The 20,015-nt window shown below is 39.4% G+C and overlaps 1 protein-coding gene across 1 annotated transcript in view; it reads right to left on the reverse strand.

The window, feature by feature from the left end:
• Positions 1 to 19,459, reverse strand: part of tns3.2 (tensin 3, tandem duplicate 2) — a 135,379-nt gene extending 115,920 nt beyond the window's left edge. The window contains exons 1-10 of the mRNA XM_060917613.1: positions 19,397 to 19,459; positions 16,749 to 16,910; positions 16,546 to 16,596; positions 16,315 to 16,437; positions 14,236 to 14,300; positions 11,156 to 11,239; positions 1,976 to 2,085; positions 1,777 to 1,837; positions 1,559 to 1,634; positions 1,316 to 1,445 (exon numbers count right to left, since the gene is read on the reverse strand). Of these exons, the coding sequence (XP_060773596.1) occupies positions 1,316 to 1,445; positions 1,559 to 1,634; positions 1,777 to 1,837; positions 1,976 to 2,085; positions 11,156 to 11,239; positions 14,236 to 14,300; positions 16,315 to 16,437; positions 16,546 to 16,596; positions 16,749 to 16,898 (850 nt within the window). The 5' untranslated portion in view covers positions 16,899 to 16,910; positions 19,397 to 19,459. The remainder of the gene's footprint in view (positions 1 to 1,315; positions 1,446 to 1,558; positions 1,635 to 1,776; positions 1,838 to 1,975; positions 2,086 to 11,155; positions 11,240 to 14,235; positions 14,301 to 16,314; positions 16,438 to 16,545; positions 16,597 to 16,748; positions 16,911 to 19,396) is intronic.
• Positions 19,460 to 20,015: the final 556 nt, after the last annotated feature.

The following is a 20,015-nucleotide window of genomic DNA, read 5'->3' on the forward strand; positions in this document are numbered from 1 at the left end:
TTAAGTCCACCATGGATATCTCCCAGATATTTCTGTAGCCTGTCTGTATACAGTAGCTACCCAGTGATCCTATAACAACTGGGGTGATGCCAACTCTTTTCATCTTCCAGAGGGTTTTTATTTCCAATGCTAGGTCACAATATTTGTTGACCTTTTCCTCCTCTTTGAGGGCGATTCTACTGTCCCCATGTCAATGACATGACATGTCTTGTTGGTCTTATCTACCATGACTATATCAGGCCTGTTGTGAGGCATCTTCTTGTCAGTCTGGATGGTGACATCCCAGAGTATCTTTGCATTTGTGTTTTCCACAACTGCCTCTGGGTTATGTTCGTACTATTTACCACCACACTCAATTCCAAAATGCTTGCAAAGATCCCAATTGAGACCCTTAGCCACACTGTCATGGCGGCATTTGTATTTCACCTGAGCTAGTTTAGGGCATTCACTGAGAAGATGGTTCACAATTTCATCACTCTTTCTACACATCCTACAACTAGGATGCTCCTGGGTCTTGTCGATCTTTGTCTTTATAGCATTCGCTCGGACTGACTGGCTCTGTGCCGTCATAATCAAAGCTTCAGTGCTCTTTTTAAGGTGGGCCTTTTCAAGCCACCTCCAGCTGTTGTCACTAGCAACTCCTTCCTATTATTACCTCGCCCAGGACAGAGTCCACCAGGGGGCAAGGTATTGTTTTCAGTGGGGTTTCTTTGTTTGTATGTTTGTTTCTTTGTTTTTTTATTAGCAACATTACGGGAAAATGGCTGGACCAATCTTCATGAAACTTTCAGGATAGATGGGCATTGGTCTCAAATAGAACCTCCAAAATTTTGAGGGTCACCTGGTCAAGGTCAATGCCAAGGTCATCAAAAAGGTCAAAATCATAGATATTACAGGTTTACTACATAATTATCTGTAAGGAAAGCTTAGCTCCTCTGAAGAGCTCTTTAGTTGCACTTAAAAACAATCAAACCAACAAACAAAAAAATAAGTGCTACCGGGCAGGGCTTGTTTTGCCTGGCAACACTTGTTTATTATTATTATTATTATTATTATTATTATTATTATTATTATTATTATTGTGCATGTGTCCTACTATTGATCTGTTATTTATCTTTTATGTTATGTGCACCGGTAAAGGACAGCCAAACAATTTCGTTCTGTACTTGTGCATTACAATGACAATAAAGGTGTATATATATATATATATATATATATATATATATATAATACCCCCACCCCGTCCCTCCATCCTGCTGTATTTTCCCTCTTTGAAGTGCATGATTTCAGACATCCACTACTCAAGTGTTTGTACCTTTATTCGCCAGATCGAGGTCCTTTTTGTGGAAGACTGAAGGGTGTCCATGAAGAGTGCCTGTGTGAAACTGTAAGCGAAATACAGTCTCTCGAGTCCTCTTTTCAACATTCCTGTGATAGCATACAATCTGTAGAAAATATGAATTACCACCCACTTACACGAGCCAAATGGAAGGTTAAAAAAAATGATGCATTAACAATGTATGAGTGAGTGGCCACCGAGAGCATGTCATTAACTCACCACAATGTCCCCTTTGAGAAGCTGTGGTGGTTCCAGTGCAAAATACACTTTGTCTGTCTGCCTCACAGAGACCTGGCTGAGAGTCATGCACACTTAATGATATTGCCACATGATTTATATGTGTGTGTGTGTATATATATATATATATATATATATATATATATATATATATATATATATATATATATATATATATATATAATGTGTGTGCATCTTACTGTATTCCTGTTGTGCACACCAGGTGCATGTCTTGGTATACTCTCACAAATAGTTCACATACTAAAAAAGACAAATGTTTCAAGATTCAGAAAGTAATACATTATTTCGATGTGTTTTTGCTCTGTGTGTGTGTGTGTGTGTGTGTGTGTGTGTGTGTGTGTGTGTGTGTGTGTGTGTGTGTGTGTGTGTAGTTCTTGCCTGTGGGGTGCAAGCTTGGCATGTGCTTCAGAGAGATGCAGTGGAAGAGGAGAGGAGAGGAGTTTATCTTTATCTGATGGGCCAGGAGCTTGCCAAACATCTGCACATACCTGAACAACACACACACACACACACACACACACACACACACACACACACACACACACACACACACTACCATTAATCTCCTCATGGCATTGCAATGAAATCCTTTCAGTTTAAACACACACACAGAGGTTAAATCTTTGAAATATTTGATGCTTCTTAAGAAAAACAAAGGGCTTCATTCTGCTCAAGATATATGGCACATTCTTTGGATGAAAACATTAAAAAAAAGAGAGAAAAATTAAATATCTGACACGGATTTGCACACAGAGTCTCTGGAATTGTACTAGACATTCTTTTAAAATTATTCCCGCAGTGTATTCCCTCATTTTGTTGATGGTGGTGAAAAACATGTCAGACTAAAATCGCTCACAGGTGTTCAAGTGAGCTGAGATCAAGTGTTTGTGAAGACCAAAGCATCACATCAGATTCACATCATTTTCATCTTCGTCCAACCATCAGTGAGCCTTAGTGCCCTGTGAATGGGGGTGGAGTTATTTTATAAGAGACCACTCCCATCAAGATAGAAATTTTTCGTTATGGGATAAAGCTGATAACCTTGTAGAATAACCTTGTATTGATTTGCAGTGACCTTTTCCTCTAAGGCAAATTCAGACCGGGTCACATCAATATTTCTGTGAACTTTTGGAGGGTTATAAACAAAAGCTATTTATTGAAAACCTATTATTATCTATTCTATTGATTAATCATAGACTCTATAAAGAGAATAGGATGATTTTAGGGAAAACAGAGCTAATATAAATTATATTCCTCGTCAAAAAATTCCCGTGCAGGGATTGGCCAAGGATGGCTCACATGACAAAATAGTTCCACCACTGATTAAGCAATGTATCTCGTGATGTCAAAAATAATTTAAAAAAATGGATATGGTGTGAGTCAGTCATGGTATATCCTGGATATACCATGAACTGATGTCACAATTTCAAGATATACGGCAGACTCGAGTCACAGCTATGGCTCCGCTAGCATTTCTGTGTGTGTAGATATATGTATCATGAGCATGCCTAGCGAGGCAGGCGATAGCATGGAACATTGCACATGTGCAGGGTCGAAGGTCGCTCTGACGTAAACGACAAACCTGGCTGCCTCCAGTTAGTTTACTCCGAGATTCAATCTTAACACTTCTAGTTTGGATTTTTTGATGAGGGATATAAATCAAATATACCATGCACTGAGTGGCACCATGAATTATGGATTCTCTTTGGTGACTGGCATAGTACTATTTTCCATCACCTCAGAGAATCTATAATTTCAACCGGAGCCTCTCAGTGCGTGGTATATTTGATTACTATTAATTGTATGCACTATTAGGTGATAATAATGTGTCTAAAACAATCTACATGCAATATTTCAGACTAGAAAGGCTACACTGGGAAAGTATTTTTAATATATGAATTTGTATAAAGTGTACTGCACTAATTAGTTTTTGTCTTAAAAACAAGCTCGTAAAAAACAATAGTCATACAACAATACAAGCATATAAATAATTAAAAATGATACAATGAGCACATAGGGCGGCACGGTGGTGTAGTGGTTAGCACTGTCACCTCACAGCAAAAAGGTTCTGGGTTCGAGCCCAGCAGCTGACGAGGGTCTTTCTGTGTGGAGTTTGCATGTTCTCCCTGTGTCTGCGTGGGTTTCCTCTGGGTGCTCCGGTTTCCCCCACAGTCCAAAGACATGCAGGTTAGGTTAACTGGTGACTCTAAATTGACCGTAGGTGTGACTGTGAGTGTGAATGGTTGTTTGTCTCCATGAGTCAGCCCTGTGATGACCTGGCGACTTGTCCAGGGTGTACCCCGCCTCTCACCCATAGTCAGCTGGGATAGGCTCCAGCTTGCCTGCGACCCTGCACAGGTTTAGCGGTTACAGATAATGGATGGATAAGTCATCCATCCATTCATTATCTATACCATTTATCTTTTAGGGTTGCGGGGGAAGCTGTAGCCAATCCTAACTGACTTGGGGAAGAGCTACAACTGAGGTACAACTGGGCAGGTCTCCAGTCTATCACAGGGCTAACACAGAGACAAACATTCACATACATTCACACCTATGGGCAATTTAGAGTAGCCAGTTGATCTAACCTACATGTCTTTGGACTGTGGGAGGAAACCAGAGCACCCAGAGGAAACCCACACAGGGGCAAGGAGAACATGCAAACTCCACACAGAAAGGCCCCAATCAGCCATGAGTTTTGAACACAGAACCTGCTTGCTGTGACATGGTAGTGCTAACCAATGCACCACCATGCCACCCTCTCATAAGCCATCCAATAATCATATAAGCTTATATCTGTTTTCCATATATCAGAACTATATAACAGTAACAAAGAAATTTAAGAAGACCTCACAAGGAATACTAAATATATACTGTATATAAATGTCCTCAGTCTCCCATTCGTCTTGATTACAGTGCTCAGTGTAAATGAGTACACCCCCTTTGAAAAGTAACATTTTAAACAATATCTCAATGAACACAAACAATTTCCAAAATGTTGCAAAGACAAAGTTTAATATAACATCTGTTTAACTTATAACATGAAAGTAAGGTTAATAATATAACTTGGATTACACATTTTTTCAGTTTTACTCAAATTAGGGTGGTGCAAAAACGAGTACACCCCACAACAAAAACTACTACATCTAGTACTTTGTATGGCCTCCATGATTTTTAATGACAGCACCAAGTCTTCTAGGCATAGGATGAACAAGTTGGCGACAATTTGCAACATCAATCTTTTTTCCGTTCTTCAACAATAACCTCTTTTAGTGACTGGATGCTGGATGGAGAGTGATGCTCAACTTGTCTCTTCAGAATTCCCCAAAGAAAATAATTTATTTCCACCACAAAGGTGAAGGCTACAAGAAGATCAGCAAAGCTTTACTTATCAGTCAGAATACTGTAGCAAAAGTGGGACAAAAATTTAAGAAAGATGGAACTGCAACCATCTCACAGAGACGTCCAGGTCGTCCACGGAAGTTAACACCTCGGCAGGAGCGTCTTCTGATGAGAAGGGTTGAAGAAAATTGGCATGCAAGTTCACTGCAGTTATCTAAAGAAGTAGAAAGCCAAACTGGAGTGACTATTTCCCGTGACACAATACGGCGTACGCTGCAGAGGAATGGCATGCATGGATGCCGTCCATGAAAGAAGCCTCTCCTAAAGCCCAGGCACAAAAAAGCCCACCTAGAGTTTGCCAGGGCCCATGCTGACAAAGATGAAGACTACTGGGACTCTATACTCTGGAGTGATGAGACCAAGATAAATGTTTTTGGAACTGATGGCTTCAAAACTGTATGGCGTCGCAAAGGTGAGGAATACAAAGAAAAATGCATGGTGTCTACAGTGAAACATGGTGGTGGCAGTGTCCTTATGTGGGGCTGCATGAGTGCTGCTGGTGTCAGGGAGCTGCATTTCATTGATGGCATCATGAATTCACAGATGTATTGCTCTATACTGAAAGAGAAGATGCTACTATCACTCCATGCCCTTGGTCATCGTGCACTTTTCCAACATGACTAAACACACATCTAAGGCCACTGTTGGATTTCTGAAGAAGAACAGGGTGAAAGTGATTCAGTGGCCAAGTATGTCTCCTGATCTGAACCCAATCAATCAAACACCTACTGTATGGGGAATTCTGAAGAGACAAGTTGAGCATCACTCTCCATCCAGCATCCAGTCACTAAAAGAGGTCATTGTTAAGGAATGGAAAAAGATTAATGTTGCAAAATGTCGCCAAGTTGTTCATTCCATGCCTAGAAGACTTGGTGCTGTCATTAAAAATCATGGAGGCCATACAAAGTACTAGATGTAGTAGTTTTTGTTGTGGGGTGTACTCGTTTTTGCACCACCCTAATTTGAGTAAAACTGAAAAATGTGTAATCTAAGTTATATTATTAACCTTACTTTCACATTATAAGTTAAACAGATGTTATATTAAACTTTGTCTTGTCAACATTTTGGAAATTGTTTGGTGTTCATTGAGATATTGTTTAAAATGTTACTTTTCAAAGGGGGTGCACTCATTTACACTGAGCACTGTATGTCTCTGAGGGTTTTATGTCATTTCAAGGTGTTTTCCAAATCATTTTAAGTCAGACTTGAAGTGCAACAGATCGTTGTTGGTTTTCAGCAGCATTTCATAGCTGTGAGATGTGAGCATATTCACACTGTACAGTGGTACCGTACGTGTACAGAACATGGATCATAATAGATCTGTGATTTCATTCTGTGATAGTGTTAAAATGCTGAGTAGTAGTTACGACAGTCCATTTCAATCTTATTTTTGCAAGCTTGTATGGGACTGAATGAAATGAAGTATATGCTCTGAGTGGATAAATGGACCCTAAGCCATGACAGCAAAGTACTACAGTAGAACAAAGTCCCAGGATTCAGGCCTGTACTGTTTCTGTATGTCTGTAGAGATCCCTGTGATTTTTTTTTTTGCACCACTGAACTCTCAAACACGCATTCATCTTTGTAATGACAGGGTTATGCACTGCAACCCAGCTCTAATATCCCTCTCTGTGTAGTTGTGGGATGACTCTTCTTGCTGACTAATCTGAACACATCCTTCATGAACGTGCTTACTCACCTAAAGAACAGTTTGTCATTTGCGCTCTGAACGTGCAGCACATGCCGCAAGGACTAATTACTTTGCACCTGTTCCTGATCAGACTGCATTCAGAGCACATGCTTAAAACAGGCATATCAGACGCTCGCTAGCGATGCTGTGAAAATTGTCCATGCAGACGCCCATCTAAGTTTCCAGATCTGTCATTGTTTAACTCTTGAATATTTTCTATCGTGAATACTATCATTAAAAAGATTATAATCTCCGCTTTCCAAAGAAATGTATCTCGTTGAGATCTGTTCAGTACTTTGGGAGTAACAGCAGGTTGAAGTTGGTACAACAGAATACACTCTCTGCTCGCGGGACGTCGGGAAACTGCCGGTGCTTTTTGAGTCATGGGAAAGAGCTCAGGCTCTCTCTCTTCTGATCAGTTTCGGACTGGATTACTCGTGAATATCAATCAGATAGCTTTTATAGGGATGTTCTCTTGCTGTCACTGTTTCCGATGAAGTATTCAGCAAAATTTTCCATCTGCTAGTTTTGATGTTATGATTCACAAGAGACTTTGAAGTGAGTTTTCATAGCTTTACCTACTTCCCATCTCATCTCATTATCTCTAGCCGCTTTATCCTGTCCTACAGGGTCGCAGGCAAGCTGGAGCCTATCCCAGCTGACTACGGGCGAAAGGCGGGGTACACCCTGGACAAGTCGCCAGGTCATCACAGGGCTGACACATAGACACAGACAACCATTCACACTCACATTCACACCTACGGCCAATTTAGAGTCACCAGTTAACCTAACCTGCATGTCTTTGGACTGTGGGGGAAACCGGAGCACCCGGAGGAAACCCACGCGGACACGGGGAGAACATGCAAACTCCGCACAGAAAGGCCCTCGCCGGCCACGGGACTCGAACCCAGACCTTCTTGCTGTGAGGCGACAGCGCTAACCACTACATCACCGTGCCGCCCTAACTGTAGTTGTTTTGATGAAAAATATTGAGAGCTTAGTGGTCAGAATGATATTTAAAAAAAACAGAAGTCAGAAACGCGAGTGTCAATTTCAGTTCAATTAATTTGAATTGTTTATTGCATGTGGCTCACACAGTTTTTTCAAGGTTAGCCTTGAGAGCTGTGAATATTATCATTTATATTCTTTAATATAAACACTAGTAGGCCTGACTTAGAAATACAAAAGCCTACAGAGCACAAAGAGGGTATTAGAAATAATCTTTGATTGTTTTTTATTTTGATAGAGAATGGTAGATGTGAATGACATTCAGTGCTTGTTTATGCATATTTTATCATTAACATTGATTTCTCCTTCTTTGTGATGTATAAATGAGAGTTAAGATCAGGTTGATATTGCACAAATAAAGCTATTTGGTGAAAATTTGAATAAAAAACTATGCCGATTGAATGTTTTAACCTAATTAAGCATAATTAATACAAATTAAATCCTAATTTGCATAATTTGTTTTTACTAATTTTTCAAATTTTGTATTCAATATACAACCATCTATGTGCCTGCTGATTTCTCTGTAAATATCTTGAAAAATAAAAAAAAGTTATTAAGAAAAACAATAACTTTGAATTTCCACCTGATATGCCCCTGTGATGACCTGGCGACTTGTCCAGGGTGTACCCCGCCTTTCGCCTGTAGTCAGCTGGGATAGGCTCCAGCTTGCCTGCGACCCTGTAGAACAGGATAAAGCGGCTAGAGATAATGAGATGAGACCTGATATGCCTACTTATAAGGACTCCACAAGCACACATGTGTTGTACCGGCGGCACGGTGGTGCAGTGGTTAGCGCTGTCGCCTCACAGCAAGAAGGTCCTGGGTTCGAGCCCCGGGGCCGGCGAGGGCCTTTCTGTGTGGAGTTTGCATGTTCTCCCCGTGTCCGCGTGGGTTTCCTCCGGGTGCTCCGGTTTCCCCCACAGTCCAAAGACATGCAGGTTAGGTTAACTGGTGACTCTAAATTGACCGTAGGTGTGAATGTGAGTGTGAATGGTTGTCTGTGTCTATGTGTCAGCCCTGTGATGACCTGGCGACTTGTCCAGGGTGTACCCCGCCTTTCGCCCGTAGTCAGCTGGGATAGGCTCCAGCTTGCCTGCAACCCTGTAGAAGGATAAAGCGGCTAGAGATAATGAGATGAGATGAGATGTGTTGTACCCAGTATCTCATGTTTACCAAGGCTTGTATTGTTTTGTGCTTCTCTGGGCATCGACTTTATTTTCTGTTTACCTCGACTCTGATTTGTTATCGCTTCCAACACTCTGTTGGCACTTCGTAAGATCCTTACCTGATTATCGACCCTGCCTTTGCCTCGCATGTTTGTACTGTTGCATACCCGTGAATAAACTCTTCCTGCATGTACAGTCCTGTGCAAAAGTCTTAAGCACACTATTTTTTTCATACAAACTTTATTATAGATTTCTATTTTATGACTTCTACATTATCAAGTCAGTACAAAAACATCTAGAGTTCCAAACATTTGTTTTCCAGCACAAAATTAAATGTTACTGAAAAAAGTTTGTATCTGAGCAGCATATTACATAAGAGACCACTTTTCAGATTAAAAAAGAAAACATAATGAAGGCTACTGGGTTTTGGTGGAAAATTAAGAAGCGAGTGTGACAGTCAAAATGTCCAGAAGAACTGTGGCTGGTTCTGTAAGATGCTCAGTAAAACCTACAGCTCATTTCCTTATCAAACTGCACTCATTGGACCTGAGACTGCTATTTTTTTTTAAAGCAAGGGGTCGTCTTACACCAAATATTGACTTTGTTTCATTTGTTATGGCTTACTGCTGTTTATAGATTTTTTAAATGTTGAAACATTTCATTTCATTATTTTTAAGCCATTTTTGGTCTACAGCATTTCTTTACATGTGCCAAAGACTTTTGCACAGAACTGTACATCTGTCCAACCGAACCCTTACTGACACAGCTGCTCTTCTGTTACACTGTATATCGCACTAATGCACAAGCATTGTCATAATTAAATGTGCATATTTTCCTCTTTATTTATTAATGTCTATATGTAGATCTCACTTCAGTAACTGTTTAGTTTTCCCGATACCAGCCTAAAAGTTGATTATTTTCCTATAACAGTACATCCCATGATGTTTTATGCCTCTTATGACACAACGATTTGCCAACATTAACAATTATTTTTAATTTATCTAAAAATAATAAATTGTTTCATCCTTTTACAGTTATATTTAATGTTGTGGAAGATTCGCAAAACAATTTAGTTCTTGTTCTCACATATACATTAGAACAGCTGTAAACATGCCTTCACCAGCCTTTTTTCTCTGTGTTGAAGTTAATAAGACAACACAAATATCATGTTACTGAGAAACCACAAATCTCTCCATGTAAGAAAACTTAAAGAAACAGTTTACATCTGGTTGACACTGGAGACTCCTTCTAAAAATGCTAAGCATCTCATCAATGAAAACATTGTTTTAGAAGTTTACAAACAAGTGTATTAATTTTTTTTAAAGGGATTTGCCTTGCGGGGCGGCACGGTGGTGTAGTGGTTAGCGCTGTCGCCTCACAGCAAGAACGTCCGGGTTCGAGCCCCGTGGCCGGCGAGGGCCTTTCTGTGTGGAGTTTGCATGTTGTCCGCGTGGGTTTCCTCCGGGTGCTCCGGTTTCCCCCACAGTCCAAAGACATGCAGGTTAGGTTAACTGGTGACTCTAAATTGACCGTAGGTGTGAATGTGAATGGTTGTCTGTGTCTATGTGTCAGCCCTGTGATGACCTGGCGACTTGTCCAGGGTGTACCCCGCCTTTCACCCGTAGTCAGCTGGGATAGGCTCCAGCTTGCCTGCGACCCTGTAGAACAGGATAAAGTGGCTACAGATAATGAGATGAGATTTGCCTTTTTCTGCTTGCATTCTAAGCAGGAATGATTTTGTCGGACGTTTTGTATCAAGTTTTTCTTCCTCAAATTTGCAAAAAATAAAAATAAACATGCTCTGTTTCCCAAAATCCAGTGAACATGGATAGAATAAAACAGTTATTCCACTCAATCTAGTTGTACTTGGTTTATAACCAACTTGCCACTTGCTATCAGCTCATGTACAACTACTCAATTTCGTGAAATTACTGTGTGTATATATATATATATATATATATATATATATATATATATATATATATATATATATATATATATATATGAGTGTGCAGCTTTATACATTTGCACTATTAGACTAAAAACAAAAGGGCCAATCAGTATATGACAGAAAAAATATATAATGCATATTCTTGTGTTCAAGTTCATATCCTTATGATGTGACCTCAAATCATATTTCCGACATGCCCTCTTATAACCTTTTGCTCTTGTGACTGATCTGCTGCTGTGAGAAGCCTAAACTTCCTCCTTCTTTCTTTTGTTTTTAATCAAACGTAGAGTATTGCTCCACTGTAGAAATGCAAGTGTGGTAATTAGCGAGGAAATGTTTGCCTTTTCTGTGATGGAGTCATGAGGTAAGCCAGCTTATCACTGTAGAACCTTTTCATGGTGTAGCAATCTAAAGCCTTCTCTTCACTGAGAGAGAGAGAGAGAGAGAGAATCAATTACATCGTATTATACAATGTGAAATAAATGGATAGACCCTGTAGATGTGTATACAGGTAGCTAAAACATCACATGATCAGTGAAGATATCGTATAGTTAATGCAGTAATACAGTCAGTATCACATATCAGTTTAAGGTTGTGTGTGTTATTGATCTTTCATGTAGCTATCAAACTGGTCAGGAGCAGGCATTTGGATATCACATGGCAACCCTCCCACAAACAAAACAAAACTGTGGCTCAAAGTTCATCCAAGTAGCCTGTTAGCATTAAGTTATTACCTGACCTCTCTATACCTCTTTGCTTAATATGAACAATGATTCAATACATGCACAGTACTGGTCAAAAGTTTGTGCACCCCTACTCATTTAGAGGGTTTTTCTGCATTTTGACTATTTTCTGCATTGTAAAGGAATACTGAAGACATCAAAACTATGAAATAACATATGGAACATATCTGGAATTATGTGATAAACAAAAAAATGTTAAACGAAAAACAAAATATGTTTCATCTTTTAGATTCTTTAAAGTATCCACCGTTTACCTTGATGACACTTTGCACACTATTGGCATTATCTTAACCAGCTTCATGAAGTAGTCACTTGGAATGCTTTTCAATTAACAGGTGCCTCATCAAAAGTTAATGAGTGTAATTTATTGCCTTCTTAATGCGTTTGAGATCAAACAGTAAATGGTAAATAATAAAAATACAGTAAATAGCCCGATTGCACAACTGTAGTAATCCATATTATGTCAAGAACCGCTCAACTAAGTAAAGAGAAATGACATCTATCATTACTTTAAGACTTGAAGTGTCTTTTAATTAATAAAAATAAAGAAAAAACATGAAATTAAAGGTGTGTTCTGTATATCAGAGGTGGAAAAAGGCAGTTGTATTTTGTAGCTCAACTTGAATACATGTACTCTTACTTAAATACATTTATATTAATAGTAAATATTGGGTAGTTACATGATATTTTATTTCTGATTAATTCATTAGCAAACTATGTAGCATTCGTCATCAGTATGACCAGAGACTGAATGATGTTTTCAGGTAAAATAGCATAATTACTTTAAAACAAACCAAAAACTAATCTTCAAACAGTTTAAGATTAGTTTTAGAAACATAAGTTATTTTTCACAAGTAAATATGACCTGAATTTAATTTAGTGAGTTAAATAAATGACAGAATTTATGTACTTTCTCCATTTTAATCCTCAAGTAAAGTGCCCTGCAAAAGTATTCATCCCCCTTGGTGTTTGTCCTATTTTGTCGCATTACAAGCTGGAATTAAAATGGATTTTTGGAGAGTTAGCACCATTTGATTTACACAACATGCTGACCACTTTAAAGGTGCACATTGTTTTTTTTATTGTGACATAAACAATAATTAAGATGGGGAAAAAAAAACAGAAATCTGGAGTGTGCATAGGTATTCACCCCCTTTCATATGAAACCCCTAAATAAGAGCTGGTCCAACCAATTCACTTCATAAGTCACATAATTAGTTGATTAAGATCCACCTGTGTGCAATCAAAGTGTCACATGATCTGTCACATGATGTCTGTATAAATCAACCTGTTCTGGAAGGACCCTGACTCTGCAACACTACTAAGCAAACAACATGAAAACCAAGGAGCACTCCAAACAGGTCAGAGACAAAGTTGTGGAGAAGTATAGATCAGGGTTGGGTTATAAAAAATATCCCAAACTTTGAATATCCCAGGGAGCACCATTAAATCCATTATAGCAAAATGGAAAGAACATGGCACTAATACAAACCTGACAAGAGAAGGCCGCCCACCAAAACTCACAGAACGGGCAAGGAGGGCATTAATCAGAGATGCAACAAAGACACCAAAGATAACACTGAAGGAGCTGCAAAGATCTACAGCGGCGATTGGAGTATCTGTCCATAGGACCACTTTAAGCCGTACACTCCACAGAGTGGGGCTTTATGGAAGAGTGGCCAGAAAAAAGCCATTGCTGAAGAAAACACATTTGGAGTTTGCCCAACAGCATGTGGCAGACTCCCAAAACACATGGAAGAAGATTCTCTGGTCAAATAAGACAAAAATTTATATTTTTGGCCATCATGGGAAACGCCATGTGTGGCGCAAACCCAACACCCTGAGAACACCATTCCTACAGTGAAGCATGGTGGTGGATGCTGTGGGGATGTTTTTCATCTGCAGGGACAGGAAAGCTGGTCAGGACTGAAGGAAAGATGGATGGCACTAAATACAGGGCAAATCTGGAGGAAAACCTGTTTGAGTTGGCCAGAGGTTTGAGACTGGGATGAAGGTTCATGTTCCAGCAGGACAATGACCCGAAACATACTGCTAAAGCTAGACTGAAGTGGTTTAAAGGAAACATTTAAATGTCTTGGAATCACCTAATCAAAGACCAGACCTCAATCCAATTGAGAATCTGTGGTATAGCTTGAAGATTGCTGTACACCAACACAACCCATCTAATTTGAAGGAGTTGGAGCAGTTTTGCCTTGAGGAATGGGCAAAAATCCCAGTGGCCTGATGTGCTAAGCTAATAGAGACATACCCCAAGAGACTTGCAGCTGTAATTGTACCAAAAGGTGGCTTTACAAAGTACTGACTTTGAGAGGAGGTGAATACCTACTGTATGCACACTCCAGATTTGTTTGCAACAAAATAGGACAAACACTAAGCAGGATGAGTACTTTTGCAAGGCATTGTACATTTAAAAACTGCAACTTTTTGATTATAATTTTTTTGTCTGGATACTTCTACTTTGAGTTGAGTAAGATTTTGGCACATTATCTGCACTTTCACTTCAATATTTTTCATTAGTACCTTTTCCACCGCTGTACTCTCAGTTGTGTGCAAAATGCTTGGTTTACTATATATCATCCGAATTGCTTAAAATGTGTCAGCAGTTTAAGACTCGCCTTTGTACATGACAGCTTGAATATGTGTAATGTTAGTTTTACCTGCTAGAGACGCTAGGAAGGTTGAAGTAGGATGAAATCACTACTCCTACCCGGTCTTTTGTTCCCTATTAAAGAAACAAGGAGAGAAGGTGTTTATGTCTGATTAAACATACTTAACAGTGTATCATGGAGTACACTGTCTTTCTCCATGTCACACATCACATTCATTATCACCATTATGTTATGATGTAGGCATGATCCTAGATTAATACTCTTATTATAGCATATACAGTACTGTGCAAAAGTCTTAGGCACACGTAAAGAAATGCTGCCAACCAAAAATTACTTAAAAATAATGAAATGGAATGTCTCATCTCCTCTAGCCGCTTTATCCTTCTACAGGGTCGCAGGCAAGCTGGAGCCTATCCCAGCTGACTACGGGCAAAGGCAGGGTACACCCTGGACAAGTCACCAGGTCATCACAGGGCTGACACATAGACACAGACAACCATTCACACCTACGGTCAATTTAGAGTCACCAGTTAACCTAACCTGCATGTCTTTGGACTGTGGGGAAAACCAGAGCACCTGGAGGAAACCCATGCGGACAACATGCAAACTCCACACAGAAAGGCCCTTGCCGGCCCCGGGGCTCGAACCCAGGACCTTCTTGCTGTGAGGCGACAGCGCTAACCACTACACCACCGTGCCGCCCAAAATGGAATGTTTCAACATTAAAAAAATGCTATAAACAGTAAGCAGTAAGCCATAATAAATGAAACAAAGTCAATATTTGGTGTGAGACGACCCTTTGCTTTAACAAAAAATAGTCGTCTCAGGTACAATGTGTGCAGTTGATAAGGAAATGAGCTGTAAGTTTTACTGAACATCTTACAGAACCAGCCACAGTTCTTCTGGACACTTTGACTCTCACACTTGCTAATTAATTTGTACCAAAACTCAGTAGCCTTTATGATGTTTTCTTTTTTAATCTGAAAAGTGGTCTCTTATGTAATATGCTGTTCGGATACAAACTGTTCTTTTTCTGTAACGTTTCATTTTGTGCTGGAAAACGAACGTTTGGAACTCTAAAATGTTTCTGTACTGACTCGATAATGTAGAAGTCATAAAATAGAAAGCTCTAACAAAGTTTGTATGAAAAAAAGGGGGACTAAGACTTTTGCACAGTATTGTATAATTTTATAATTACTGTATACTGTTTTTATTTCACTATTTATTTAAAAAAAAAACAAATCCAAAAATTTGCTCAGTCATATTATTTCAGATGATATCAAATTTAAGCTGATATCATGTGCCATCCAGAAGAAGATCGGTTCCCTTTGGAGTTAAGGTTTCTTCATTGTGTTGTTCAGCTCATTCTGGATCTAACTCATCTCATCTCATTATCTCTAGCCGCTTTATCCTGTTCTACAGGGTCGCAGGCAAGCTGGAGCCTATCCCAGCTGACTACGGGCGAAAGGCGGGGTACACCCTGGACAAGTCGCCAGGTCATCACAGGGCTGACACATAGACACAGACAACCATTCACACCTACGGTCAATTTAGAGTCACCAGTTAACCTAACCTGCATGTCTTTGGACTGTGGGGGAAACCGGAGCACCCGGAGGAAACCCACGCAGACACGGGGAGAACATGCAAACTCCACACAGAAAGGCCCTCGCCGGCCACGGGGCTCGAACCCGGACCTTCTTGCTGTGAGGTGACAGCGCTAACCACTACACCAACATGCCGCCCTGGATCTAACTCTATATTCAAAAAGCTGCTTCATGACAATTGTGTTTATTGTTGAAAAAGTGCTTTACCAATATAATATAAACTCATTAATAAAAACTGTGAAGTAATTTCATTCAAATGGAAACATCTCTGTGGTCCTAACACAGGTTGCTAACTGTTGTCTTCACACTGCACTAGCATCGTTACTGCCTTGACTAAACAATAACATAAGTGCAGGAAATAAAAGCTGCTTTTGGTTGTGGACTCAAACTTTTGGACAGTAGGAAGGATAAAAGGTGTCTATTAGAGAACATTCAGCAAAATCTGTGGAATATTAATGGTAACTAGGGAAGATTGCCAACAAGACCTGGAAGAGAGGGAACAAAAAAAGGGGTGAGCGGTTACCCTGCAGTGTAGAAGGAGAACATGCTCGCTGTGTGTGTTGAGCCAGTTCTCGATGCTTTTACACATAAAACACAGTAAATGTAAGGATGGAGCATGCTGTTCAGGCCAGCCAACATCCAGTACCTGAGAGAACACACATATACACTGTATCAATGAAACAGGCACATGGTCATGTAGTGACCAGGTTTTAAATATACGTATCTTGCCAGCGTTCTGAATTGTAGGCTTTACCCTGACGTTCATCCTCCTTAGCTCATCCCTGGGCTCTGAGAGGTTGATAACCTGCCATCAAGAAAAACACAAGACCTTTTTATAACACTGACTCTATTAGTGAATGCAGCAAATATTTGGCCTATTGTACACTCTAAAAGATAATGTAGATAATAATGCATTTATTTAAAATATGGTGTCTGTATAAAATTATTTGTCCTCACCATGTAATTGTCTGAGTGTTTGGACTGCAACATCTGTGTGATGTTGTGCAAGTTGTGCAGGTAGGTCTTCTCTGGACATGTCTGATCGAAGGATACAGCAATGATGCGTTCTGTGATGTAGTTCAGGTCAAATTCACATCCTTCTGCCATCTTTGGACTGCTCTATATAATAATAATAATAATAATAATAATAATAATAATAATAATAACAGGATCTACTGAGTTGCTCCATAAAGTTGATAAACAAAAAGGTTAATATCATGGAAACCCTATATTTCATTGAAGATAGTACAATGATAATATATCAAATGCTGGAACTGAGAAACCTTTGAAAAATCTTTTTGAAAAAATATTTGAATTTAGTGCCAGCAACGTGTTTCAAAAAAGTTGAGACAGGGTCAACAAACGACTGGAAAAGTTGTGTGATATTTAAAAAAATCTAATTAGGTTAATTGACAACAGGTCAGTAACATGATTGGGTATAAAAAGAGCATCCCAGAGAGGCTGAGTCTCTCAGAAGTAAAGATGGCGAGGGGTTCACTGTTCTGTGAAAGATTGTGTGGGCAAACAGTGCAACAATTTAAGAATAACATTCCTCACTGTAAAATTGCAAAGAATTTGGGGATCACATCATCTATGGTACATAATATCTTTAAAAGATTCAGAGAATCTGGAGAAATCTCTGTATGCAAGAGACAAGGCTGGATGCCTGGGATCTTCAGGCCCTCAGGTGACACTGCATTAAAAGCAGACATGTGTCTGTAGTGGAAATCACTGTATGGGCTCAGGAACACTTCAGAAAACCATCGTCTGTGAAAACAGTTCATTATTGCATCCACAAATGCAAGTTAAAACCAGATATAAACAATATCCAGAAACACTGCCACCTTCTCTGGGCCCGAGTTCATTTACGATGGACTGAGGCAAAGTAGAAAATTGTCCCGAGGTCTGATGAATTGAAATTTGAAATTATTTTTAGAAATCATGGACACCACGTCCTCCAGGCTAAAGAGGAGAGGGACCATCCGGCTTGTTATCAGTGCACAACTCAAAAACCAGCATTTGTGATGGTATGAGGGTGCATTAGTGCACATGACATGGGTAGCTTGTACATCTAGGAAGGCATCATTAATGCTGAATAATATATACATGTTTCAGAGCAATATGCTGCCATTCAGACAAAATCTTTTTCAGGGAAGGCCTTGCTTATTTCAGTAAGACAATGCCAAGCCACTTTCTGCACGTATTAAAACTGCATGGCTCCGTTGTAAAAGAGTCCAGGTTCTAAACTGGCCTGCCTGCAGTCCAGACCTGTCTCCCACTGAAAAAAAATCTGCCTCATTATGAAGAGCAAAATATGGCAAAGGATACCCTAAACTGTTGAGCAACTAAAACTGGATATCAACAAAGAATGGGTCAACATTTCATTTTCTTTTTTTTTTTCTCAAACGTGTTGCTGGCATCAAATACAGAATGAACGTATATTTTTCAAAAAACAATAAAATTTCTCAGTTCCAACACTTGATATGTTGCCTTTGTACTATTTTCAATGAACTATACAGTAGCATTTCCATGATTTGCAACTCGTCACATTCTGTTTTTATTTATGTTTTACACAGCGTCCCAATTTCTTTGGAATTGGGTTGTATAAAATTTACATGAAAACACATCCTTATACACACTCTGAATTATGATATGAAGTATGTCATAAAGTACAACAGTTATAATATGTCTGTCGTGAAATGAATACACAGTTTGAAGTACACTCACTAGACACTTTATTGGTTACACTCATACACCTGCTGTTTTATACAGTTATCTCATCAGACGATCCCTTGACAGCAGCACAATGCATAAAATCATGCAGATACAAATCAAGAGCTTCAGTTAATGTTCACTTCAAACATCAAAATGGGAAAAACTGTGATATCTGTGACTTTCACTGTGGAATGGGTGTTGGTGCCAGATGGACTGGTTTGAGTATTTCAGAAAGTGCTGATCTCCTGGGGTTTTCACACACAACAGTCTCTAGAGTTTACGCAGAATGGTGCAAAAAACAAAAACATCGAGTGAGTGACAGTTCTGTGGGTGGAAACACCTTGCTGATAAAAGAGCACAGAGGTAACTCATATCATCACTCTTTACAACCGTGGTGAGCAGAAAAGCATCTCAGCGTACAATAGCAGAAGACCACATTGGGTTCCACTCCTGCAGCCAAGAACAGGAATCTTAGAATCAACTACAAGTTCCTATTAAAGTGGCCGGTGAGTGTATAACTCAAAGCCGTTCACCTTAGCTACTCTGAACAGACCGCTCGCACCTTATGAGAACACAGGAAAGAAAAGAGCATCTAAAAATGATCAGTCAAATGTTTTACTTTCTATTCTCCCTGCCATTTACGTCTCCAAGGTGAAGGATTGCGGCTCATTAATTAAAGATGGGTTTCACTTTAAAGTTGAAAGAAACAGTATGTTTTCATTTGCTGTACATAAGCACTCCTTTCTCGTTAGTGGTTATTGTTTTACGCATATATTCATCAAGACTTATATCACCACATTTTCTTTCAGCATTAGTGGAGTCTTGTTTTGATATTAGCAACACTGCAAATAACACAAAGTTCAGATTCATGTTCAATACATAGAGCTTACCTAGACAGTGGAATTACAGGGTGTGCAGTCCTACAGGAACATCTGCTATATTCAGCCAGTATAGTTGACAAAACGAAGAGGAAAAGCAAGAAGGGTAGATGTGGACAAAAAGAGGAACACGTTCTGTACGCAGCATGCTACAGCTCACATGCACTTTGGCCAACATTGTGTATGTGCGCGTGTTCTTCTGCTGTCAGCATTTGTTCTCAGTAAGTATGACTAAAGCAAAGAAGTCAAGATTAAGGGACACACCCCTTGTCTATAATACAGGCATTTCTCAGAGTCCTACAAAAAAAAAACAGAATACAGTGTTCACCGCTCTAGTGCGAAATATTTTCTTGTATTCAAACCACATTTCAATTAGTAGTTAATAGCTCATTATAAATAAGCAAGTTCATTCATGAAACTATACATTAATTTACTATCAGCTCTCAGCAACACACAATCTGTCAAGTATCAAGAGATACTGAGGTATAACCTGTGGAAAGAGATATGAGTCATCGTTATGGTGATTAGAAGACGCTTTATTGTACCCTGTGGAAAACCTGGCACTGTGACAAATAAATATATATTTGTAGCTAGGTCATAAAGTTAAATATTACCTATCTTTTAAGGTACA

The sequence above is a fragment of the Neoarius graeffei genome, chromosome 3 (assembly GCF_027579695.1).
Source record: "Neoarius graeffei isolate fNeoGra1 chromosome 3, fNeoGra1.pri, whole genome shotgun sequence".
Lineage (NCBI taxonomy): Eukaryota > Metazoa > Chordata > Actinopteri > Siluriformes > Ariidae > Neoarius > Neoarius graeffei.